This window comes from Euleptes europaea, chromosome 10, assembly GCF_029931775.1.
Source record: "Euleptes europaea isolate rEulEur1 chromosome 10, rEulEur1.hap1, whole genome shotgun sequence".
In the NCBI taxonomy this organism is placed as follows: domain Eukaryota; kingdom Metazoa; phylum Chordata; class Lepidosauria; order Squamata; family Sphaerodactylidae; genus Euleptes; species Euleptes europaea.
The window spans coordinates 29592996-29603370 of NC_079321.1; the positions used below are offsets into that span (position 1 = coordinate 29592996).

Here is a 10375-nt window from a genome sequence, read left to right on the forward strand (position 1 = left end):
CTAGGCACAAGATGCTTGTGTACCGAATGGGGCTGGGGCTCTGGTGTCATTTGCGCACTGATAGAAAAAGCTTCCACAGGCTTATAACTCCCACCTGCAACCTGGAGCTGGTGGCTGGGACAGAGATAAGCTTGCATCAGGGGCCTGTCCTGTCCAGTGCTTAATAAATATAGCTCAGCAGATGTTCTGTATAAACAGCTAACGGTTACTCTCAAATCCGCAAGCCCAAACAGAAGGAAATTGTTGCAACTCAGTGTGGATTTGTTTATTGCAGCAAGTGCTGCTTAAGGGTCACTTGTTTAATGAGAAAAATCAAATGATGACATAAACGCACTATGTAAAACAGACATTTTATTTTGCACATGTACAAACACGCCGAGGCTGTCGAGGCTCTAAAGCTTTGTCCCTTTGATTACTCGTGTGGACTCTCCAGGAGACTGGCCTCCGGGTGGAGATGATCGACATCACGCCAGTAAGGCAGCAGCAGAGGGAGTGCCGACGTCCTTCGTTCCAAGACAGACCAAAGCTGATTGGCCAAAAAATTATTTCCTTCCCCTGATAAATGAAGTCCATCTGATAGGTAACAGCTAAAGTCCTACAGAAAAGGTTTAAAAGAGGCTGTAGTTAGCTCACTGGTGGTCTTTTGGAAGGAATACTAAAGCAGTGTTTAAGGAAGCTTTAGTAGTCGGCAGAAATGGAAAGTATCTTCTTGAAACCCATCTTTAGGTGCCAATGAAAAGAAGATAGTTCTTGCACTTTTTACCAAGGACACCTGTTTCTGCCGCTTCCAATCACACATTCTGGAAAGGGGATCATTTTGGTGTGAAAATGTATACCTGATTGTTTTTTTGCATGAGGGTCCACAGATCAACCACCTCAGTGCCACAGTCTCTGGCTATTTTAACACATGCCTTGGCATACTCCCCAGTAGTGGCGTTGAGACGGTTTAATTTCTCACCTGTTGAGAAAAAAAATAATGCTAATTACGAACCAGAATAGAACAAATGCAGATCACAATTATATGAGCTTTTTGACCAAAAATCAACCAGGTATCATACAACTACCAATCAGATACCTTGATCAAAGTTTCTGCCTCTCAAGAATCCACCTGCTGAACACAATACCAATATGATTGCGCTAGGCAGACCGTGTGTGCATGCCTGGTTGAGAGCTGATTAGTTTATTTACTTCAATCGTACCCCACTTTTCTCTCCCATGGGGACTCAAAGTGGCTTATAACGTTCTCCCTTCTCCACGACATCCTCACAGGAACCCTGTGGGGTATTTTCGGCTGAGTTTGACTCGGCCAGGGTCGCCCAGCAATCTTCCATGGCAAAATGGGAATTTGAATCCGAGTAATTCAGATCCTAGTTTGACACTCTAACCACTACACCACACTGGCTCTCATGTGCACCTGAACTGCTTCATTTGAACAATTTTGGCTTGGGAAGGAAGTGTATCATAGGTTCCCCTAGCAAGAGATGGGGAATCTTGGGGATACAAGTCACCAGCTGGTTAGGATCTGAAGCTGAACTTCTGTTTCCCTTCCTGTTAACAGATATTTAGGCTTGGGCAAGAGACAAAGGGCTCATAGCTCATAACTCACAACCTGTGGCTCTGAGGAAACCTGCCAAGTGGATCCAGGACCACTACAGGCATTGGAGTCTTATAAACTTGTGGTTCTTTGTCTTAGATATTCTACTGTAAGTTGCTTTGAGTACCAAGTGGGGAGAAAAGAGGGATAGAAACGAGCGGACATTACTGGAGGACCCAGTCCAGCAAAGGCTCCCACTTTGCTTTGTGTGTGTGTAAAGTACTGTCAAGTCACACCTGACTTATGGCAACTCAGTAGGGTTTTCAAGGCTTTGGTTTGCCATTTGCCTTTCTCTGCATAGTGACCTGGTATTCCTTGGTCGTCTCCCCTCCAAATACTAACCAGGCATGACCCTGCTCAGCTTCTAAGATTTGACGAGATTAGGCCATCCAGGTCAGGGCTCCCCACTTTGCTTTAGTATCTATGAATCAGCTCCATATCCAGCGTTCGTTCTCCTCTCTCCTCCTTTCCCCGATCGCCTCCCTTCTCTATTATACTGCAGGTAGGGTAGCTCTGTATGCCAAATCCTAAATCTGGATTTCAATAGTTAGAATGACTTCAGAAGACTGTCTGTTCAGCCAACAATACATGACGCTTTGTTTTTAATGAGCTAGTTGTTTACTTGCAGGGCTATTAGTCTAGAGCAAAGCAGCCAGGCCCATCAGCAGTCACTTCCCATAGAACATGCAAAGGATTTGGAGGCACATATGTAATTATCTTCTCTATCAATCCAAAATGGGCGGGGTCAGGACGTAAACCCTCACCTACCTTTGGCAATGCACTCTTTTCCCCACCCTGTTTCATGAAGGGGTGGGGGTGTCACCAAAATAATTTTATCCTCTGCAATGTCCACAGACTTTAGGTGCTGTATCATACTTTTCAAATTATCAGCATACTCATCCAGGGGAACATGTTGCTTAGGATTTAGATCTGTCCAGGGAATATAAGAACATAAGAAGAACATTGCTGGATCAAATCAGCGGTCCATCTAGTCCAGTTTCCTGTTTCATTCAGAGGCCAAACAGTTGCTGTGGAGGGCTAATACCAGAGCACAGAAGTCAAAGCCCTCCCCTAATGTTGCTTTGTAGCACTGGGATTCAGAAGTTGACTGAATGTGGAGGTTCCCTTCAGTAACCAGGGCTAGTAGCCATTGACAGATTGCATCCTCCATGAATCAGTCTAACCTCATTTTAAAGAGATCTGTCCTCATGGCCATCATTACATCCTTTGGATGACAAGTATATAGCTGACATTAATACAAGGTGGTCCTCCTCCCTTCCCATGATGCAGTACACTAACATGGGATGTGAGCAGGGAACTGACTATATATAAACTATATTGCACCAAATGAAACTATATTGCATCATATGAAATGAGAAAAAGGAAGGGTGTATCATCTTAATTTCAGGCAAATATGTTGAGGTTTTGTTTTTTTTACAAATCACACGCGAACAAAACCCAAAAAAGTCCCCTGATAGCAAAGGGAGAAAATGGCCCCTACAGGGACTGGATCAGGGAAAATCCAAATTGATCCACCCACACAGCAGCCACCCAGGCTTTAAAGCGATTTCCCCCCAAACTTCAGAGCAAAGTAAGTTTGAAAAAGTTTGGAGAAAAGCTGGGGGAAACTCTAGGAGGTGCACAAATACACCACAATGCTGTCTGTGTGGAAGCAGGAAAAAAACTCCACTTCCCAATAGCATTGAATTTGTGGCAGATAACTGGTGCCTAAATGGCCTATGCAGGCCCAGTCCTCTTGCACTACCTGCAGAGGATGGAGCTTTACGCACTCACATGAACACATGAAGCTGCCTTATACTGCATCAGACCCTGGGTCCATCAAAGTCAGTACTGTCTACTCAGATCGGCAGTGGCTCTCCAGAGTCTCAGGCAGGGGTCTTTCACATCACCTACCTAACAGCGCATTCCTGAAAGGAATGCCTGTGCCGGGCTTAGGAGGTAAACTAGCGGCGTTGCCTGCCCGGTGCCAAAAACCTGTACAATCTCTTAACAAAAATAAAAAATAATAAAAATAAACTAACGTCAGTCCCGCCCCGCGGCCGGTGCCATAACACCCTAGGAACGCCTCCCGGCTCGCTGCCGCAGCCTGTTCTGGCGGCCAGAGGCCGGCGGGACGCAGCGGCGGTCGTGGAGTGGCACCCGGCCCAGCACGCCAGCGCTTGGGCCACTCACACCAGCGTGTACCTTCTGGGCGCAGGCGGTGTGGGCCCCTGTGCCGGCAGAGGCCGTAGTCAGCCTCCTAAGGGCTTTGGGTCCATTTTCCAGGAATGGGCTGTAATTCCTTTAACTGGAGATGCCGGGGATTGAACCTGGCACCTTCTGCATGCCAAGCAGATGCATTACCACTGAGCCACAGCCCCTTCCTCACAGAACACATACCACCCAGAGAGGGAAGTGCAGTCAGTGGGGCATACTTTTAAACTGGCTCCCCCAATATCCCAACCAGCCTACCCTTTCAACTTGATACAAGTTACCTGTGCTACCTCTAATTTAGTGTCAGTAATAATCTTTTTAAAATCATTGTTTTTAAAAAAGAGGAAATAAAGCACATGATTCAACAGTTTCATGAAATTTGTCATTCTAAAACATAAAAATAAATATTAGTTGTGGATAAAACGATTTTCAGCAACGCACTCAGAAACAATGATATAGCGTCAGTTTTACGGAAATGGTCAAATCTCACATCCAATAAAACCCTAAGATGGAGAAGGCAAAGCAAGCAAATGGCATCAATTGAATAATTTTTTTTAAAGGAACTGGCTGTATAAGAAGATGTAAGCTAGTAGAATGGGAAGATTCTCAGATTCTCATGACAATATAGTGGCATGACAAGTGGGCATTCTGTGTCCCTAACTAACGAAATATTTCGAAAGAGAGTAACTGTGGGAGGAGTAAAAAAGGATGCCTTACCTTTCAAAGCACTGTCATTAGCTCCAAAAAAGACTGTTACTGCCAAAGTATTCTCAGCACTAGAGTCTTTGTGAATCAGTCTCGGAAGAACAATTTTCGCCCACCTGGTGTTGTAGCCAGAGAACCCACGATTCAGAACATCACATTTTCTAAAATAAACATATACATGTTCATACGTACACATCAGACTTTTGCATATGGTTGAGGACATCGACGGTTTTCTTCTCCTCCCATCCCAGGAGTTCTCAACAAGGGGAGAATTTTAGGGTTCCAAGGGGGAATTTGAACTATCTTGGGAAGGGGAGAATTATATTCTGAACAATGGGGAAAGGGGGGAATGGAGCAAAAAAGGTTGAGAACCACTGCCTGCTTCTGCTGTGCTTCCCGCTATTGTACTGTCTTGTTTTGTTGTTATTCTACTATTTGGTGGTAGATTATCATTGCTGCTAAATTTGAAGGCACATAGATTTTATTACTGCTGATAATTTTATTGCAACTTATGGCTGTTTTAATCGTTTTAAGTGGTTGTAAGATGCACTGAGCCAGACCTAGTCTGGAAGAGCGGCCTAAAAACACAATAAAATAAATAAAATAACATTTTCTGATCTCTGTGATTGCAGACTTCATTTGTACTATCTTCATTTTAGAATTGGGCTGTGGTCTCCTACAAATAAAGGCTTTACATTTTCACTTAGTGTTCAAAATAACTTTCTGAATTAAACAGTGGAAGGGGGAAATTACACCAATGTCACATGCAACATTTATTTATTTCCTTCATTTCTACCCAGACTTTCTGCCCAAACAAGACCCAAAGCAGCTTACATCATTCTCTTCCATTTTATCTTCACAACAACCCTGGAAGTTAGGTTAGGCCAAGAGTCTGTGATTGGCCCAAGGTCATCCTGCAAGCTTCCATGGCAGAAACATTATACTTCAAACCAATGGTTCACACTTTGATTTACCAGTGTTTACACGTATGGAAAGATTTCTGCCCAGAGCGCAACTTTCTTGCTTTCCCTCTTCTACTGAAATCAAGAATTTCAGTGGAAGTGGGGGCGGGGAGATGGGGCTGCAGGAGGTGGGGGGATGTGAGAAAGTCATGCTACATAGGCAGAAATCCTTCCATCCATTGACACGCTCCGGAAGTTGTACTGAACCTTTTCTTCAGTTGATTTTCAAGTATTGCTGAAACATAAACTTGATATTTCTTACCTAGCCAGCCTGTGGGCAAGTGATGCTCCCCATCCATTTTCTTGGAAGGAAAACTAAGAGAGACCGACACAATGAACAGTTATATTGTCTTTTTATTTCAAAGACAGTAGCGAACCTTCTTTTTCCAGCATTATGGGCCGGGCCTGTGGTTGTGTTGTGCTATCTCTGCTTCCGAAGGCAAGCAGAGCCTGCTGTGAAAATGATGTGTCACAACATAACACAAGCCTTTACTGGCATATAGAAAATGTGTTTCGACCCAGGTTGTTTGCTAAGAAGCACTTGGCTGCTAATGGCTGCTGTGACATTTTGCAGGAAGAATTAACGGTCCATTTATATAATAGACAGGGTCAAGTGGCAAAGCTTCCCTTGAACTCTCCCACTTCAGGCTGCAGATGGGGGATTTATTTTTATACGCACAACACCATCAGAGTGCTTGGTGCTTTACAGAATAATGACAAGAACACAGGACTGCTTCAAGGAGCTTACAGTCTAAAAATTGCCAGGGGAGGCCACCGAGGGAGAAAAAGATGGAGGCAAGTTTAAACAGGCCAAGAATCAATTACAGAGAATTCATTTCAGTGCTGCCCCACAAAAATGCTCCTACCCCGCATGTAGAAAACTAGCATTTCAGAGGGTTAAGCCTTCCGCCAGTATTTTTATATTTGCAAGGAGTTTATTTTTTGTTCCCAAAAAGAAGCGTTCAAAAATCCCATCCCACAGCTGCATCCTCGTGGAAGGCACCCTTTCTTTGTATTTATATATATTTGTATTCTATTTGAATCCTGCTTATTCATGAAGCTTGCCCATCACCGCCTATCTAGAGTACTGGCAAGTTCATTTGTGCTGTAATTTCTGTCTCGGTGTTGCACTGAGATCCTATGGCTTGGATTCAGAACTACATTTCCATCAGGGCAAGGATATCCTCTTGTAAAATATGACTTTCCCACCTCTACCCCCACAGCAGCCCAAAATGCCTCTCAAAATCATGTCCTGGGGGGTCCCTTGTCCCTTAGGAACACAACCTTGGGATGCATTTCACGCCATTACAGAAGGGAGGAGGCAGGAAAGTCACGCTTTGCAGGCAGAAATCTTAAGTGTTCACAGAAATACTCCTCTGGATCCAAGCTGATGTTTTATTTTGCTCACGCAAGCAGCATTTCCACTTGTGCCCCTCACATTGTAGTTTCCAAAGGTTCCCCAGCTCACAGGAAAAAGATTTGAGGGATCTCAGCGAGCTACATCAGGAGAGAGGTGGGAAAGTTCTGCTATGCGCATACTGCTTAGGACCCACCCTGTTCCTTTTTATACATGCAGTATTTTACATGGTGTGGGAAGTTTTCCATTTACCGAAGGAGGTGTTTTTTTTTTGCTGCTCTCCCCCTGCAGACTCCCCAACTCCCCCTTCATGCTATTCCTGACGGCCCCGACATCATTCCAGGGAGCGTTTGAGGCTGTATCAGGAGGGCAAAAGGAAAGTTTCATAAGGCCAATGGAAAACTTCACCAGGATCCAACCCACGGTTTGCCTCAGCTCAAGGAAAGCTCTCTTGAGTCTCAGGAGGGATGTATAACTACATCGGTAACTATTCTGCTCTGAGCTCACCGAAGGGAAAGTTAAGAAATAAAGCATGCCCAAATAAATATTGGATGGAAACAATTGTGTGTGTGTGAGAATCCTAATATTTTTGTGAGAATCTTCACAGAAAGCTCCTCGGCTCAGTTGCCCCAGCACCCACACGCGTCACAGGAGACGGTGTTATCGTTCCACCACGGCAATTAGTCACAACTGCATTTTCCTGTGCTAATGGGTGCCAGAGGGCAATGTCCAACAACATGGGGATGCAGCCTTAGACCAGCGGTTCCAAAACAGCCACCCCGGTCCACAAAGACCAACAGCAGCCTTACTAGGGTCGCCAGGTCCCTCTTCGCCACCGGCGGGAGGTTTTTGGGGCGGAGCCTGAGGAGGGCGAGGTTTGGGGAGGGGAGGGACTTCAATGCCATAGAGTCCGATGGCCAAAGTGGCCATTTTCTCCAGGTGAACTGATCTCTATTGGCTGGAGCTCAGTTGTAATAGCAGGGGATCTCCAGCTAGTACCTGGAGGTTGGCAACTCTAAGCCTTCCCAATTCCATATCTGATCATCCGTATTCAACAGCAGCAGTTTGTTAAGGGAAAAGGCCCAGAGAGTGAAGCTTCCCCCTTTATTTCTCTCCCGCAACATTAGGGCATTTCACCTGCTGCTTTTAAGGAGCGGGGAAGCCCCCTCCCCAGACGGCAGACCTAACTGGTGAAGGAAAAGGGAAGTCATATCCTTTCCCCGTTAGAAGCTCCTTGATCCATTGATCTTGAGCAACGTAGATCTAACATTTGAGGGATAGAAGGACTGAAACAAATCTTGCCACTGGCAATGGGAAGTCATATCATGTGTGTGTGTGAAGTGCCGTCAAGTCGCAGCCGACTTATGGTGACCCCTTTTGGGGGGGTTTTCATGGCAAGAGACTAACAGAGGTGGTTTTTGCCAGTGCCTCCCTCTGCACAGCAACCCTGGACTTTCTTGGTGGTCTCCCATCCAAATACTAACCAGGGCTGACCCTCTTTGTGTGTGTGTGTGTGTGTGTGTGTGTGTGTGTGTGTAAAGTGCCGTCAAGTCGCAGCCGACTTATGGCGACCCCTTTTTTGGGGTTTTCATGGCAAGAGACTAACAGAGGTGGTTTGCCAGTGCCTCCCTGTGCACAGCAACCCTGGTGTTCCTTGGTGGTCTCCCATCCAAACACTAACCAGGGCTGACCCTGCTTTTCTTCTGAGATCTGATGAGATCAGGCTAGCCTGGGCCATCCAGGTCAAGGCATATCATGTGTGTGTGAAGTGCCGTCAAGTCGCTTCCGACTCATGGCGACCCTATGAATGAAATATCATCCTGCTAATTTATTGGGGGGGGGGGAATAAAGGAGATTAAAAAGTGGCGCGGGGGGGGGGGAGAGAAGAAGCCGGCTTGAGGCCGGGGCGGTCTTTTTTGCAAAGAGACGCCGACGAGCCACGGGGGTACCTCCGTGATGGAGTCTCCGAAAAGGATGAGCCGAGGCTGCAGCAGCAGCCGCCGCGCACCGCGCGCGCCCACCTCGCCCGCAGCCATCGAGCCGCCCGGGCAGCACGCGAAGCTCCGGCAAAGGGCCGGACGTGAGGCTGCCTTCCGGCGCCTGCAGGGAGAGACTCCAAAAGAGCGCAGCTGGGAGGAGCCTGGTGCGCGGAGGTTTTGCCTTGGGTTTGCCGCTCTCCCTTTATTCCTGGAAGGTTTTGCATTGGATGTGCCGCTCTCTAGATGCCCCGCTCTCTCCCCCATCCGAATGCTCAAAACTCTGCATGGCGGCTTATTGCTGAGTTTTGAGAATAGGGATGGGGGAAAAGTGCATCGAAAGAGTGGCAAATGCAATGCAAAACCTAGTGCTGTCCAGTCGCTTCCGACTCATGGCGACCCTATGAATCAGAGTCCTCCGAAATGTCCTGTCTTTGACGGCCTTGCTCAGGCCTTGCAAATTGAGGGCTGTGGCTTCCTTGATTGAGTCAGTCCATCTCTTGTTGGGTCTTCCTCTTTTCCTGCGGCCCTCCACTTTTCCTAGCATTGTTCACAGTGGGTGTCCATGTTAGTCTGTCTGCAGTAGTAGAAAAGAGCAAGAGTCCAGTAGCACCTCAAAGACTAACAAAAATATTTTCTGGCAGGGAAAGCTCATACCCTGCCAGAAAATATTTTTGTTAGTCTTTAAGGTGCTACTGGACTCTTGCTCTTTTTTCCTAGCATGACTGTCTTTTCCAGTGACTTTTGTCGTCTCATGATGTGACCAAAATGCGATAGCCTCAGTTTAGTCATTTTAGCTTCTAGGGTCAGTTCAGGCTTGATTTGATCTGTAACCCACTGATTTGTTTTTCTGGCAGTCTGCGGAATCTGTAACACTCTCCTCCAACACCACATTTCAAAGGAATCTACTTTCTTCCTGCCGCTCTCTAGATGCACATTTTCCCCATCCGAATTCTCAGAATTCTGCATGGGGACTTTATTGTTTGAGTTTTGAGAATTCGGATGGGGGAAATGTGCATCTATTCTAGAGAGCGGCAAATCCAAAGCAAAACCTCCCATGCAAGCAGTGTTAGCTGTTGCTGCACTCTTCATTACTTCCCCTGAGACAAAATACTGACTTTATGGAGTTCTAAAGGCACATTTGGGTCAGACAAATGCCTTTAGAAGACCACATGTTGGGGATAAAGACAGCTGGGCTCCCTCACGCAATTAGGGTTACCAACCTCCAGGTGGTAGCTGGAGATCTCCCACTATTACAATTGATCTCCAGCCGATAAAGATCAGTTCCCCTGGAGAAAATTGCCGCTTTGGCCATTGGACTCTATGGCATTGAAGTTCCTCCCCTCTCCAAACCCCGCCCTCCTCAGGCTCCCCCCCCCCAACCTTCAGGTATTTCCCAACCTGGAGCTGGCAACCCTACCCACAATGTTTAGCTAGCTCCTCAGCACTCAGTACTGCCACTGGATGTGAAGGTTCCACTGAGCTGGCATTGCCATTGATAAAAACCTGCTGTTGGGCAACTACATGAAAATTGCTAAAGTTGTCATGCTTAGGATGTATTTTTATT

At 46.4% G+C, this 10375-nt stretch overlaps 1 protein-coding gene across 1 annotated transcript; it reads right to left on the reverse strand.

The window, feature by feature from the left end:
* Positions 1-412: 412 nt before the first annotated feature.
* On the reverse strand, positions 413-8868 carry IAH1 (isoamyl acetate hydrolyzing esterase 1 (putative)). Its single transcript, XM_056856662.1, has 6 exons — positions 8782-8868; positions 5738-5790; positions 4526-4674; positions 2363-2524; positions 837-958; positions 413-595 (listed from the first exon to the last, which is right to left on the reverse strand). The coding sequence occupies exons 1-6, from the start codon at positions 8866-8868 to the stop codon at positions 413-415; spliced, it is 756 nt and encodes a 251-aa protein (XP_056712640.1).
* Between the last annotated feature and the right edge of the window lie 1507 nt (positions 8869-10375).

Bases quoted from the DNA above. Each gene is read 5' to 3' on its own strand.
- IAH1 (XM_056856662.1), bottom strand. From the start codon at position 8,868: ATGGCTGCGGGCGAGGTGGGCGCGCGCGGTGCGCGGCGGCTGCTGCTG. The intron at 959-2,362 runs GTAGGTGAGGGT...TTTTCTCAACAG, and splicing joins AAAAGAGTGCATTGCCAAAG to GTGAGAAATTAAACCGTCTC. The intron at 596-836 runs GTATACATTTTC...CCTTTTCTGTAG, and splicing joins TCATGCAAAAAAACAATCAG to GACTTTAGCTGTTACCTATC.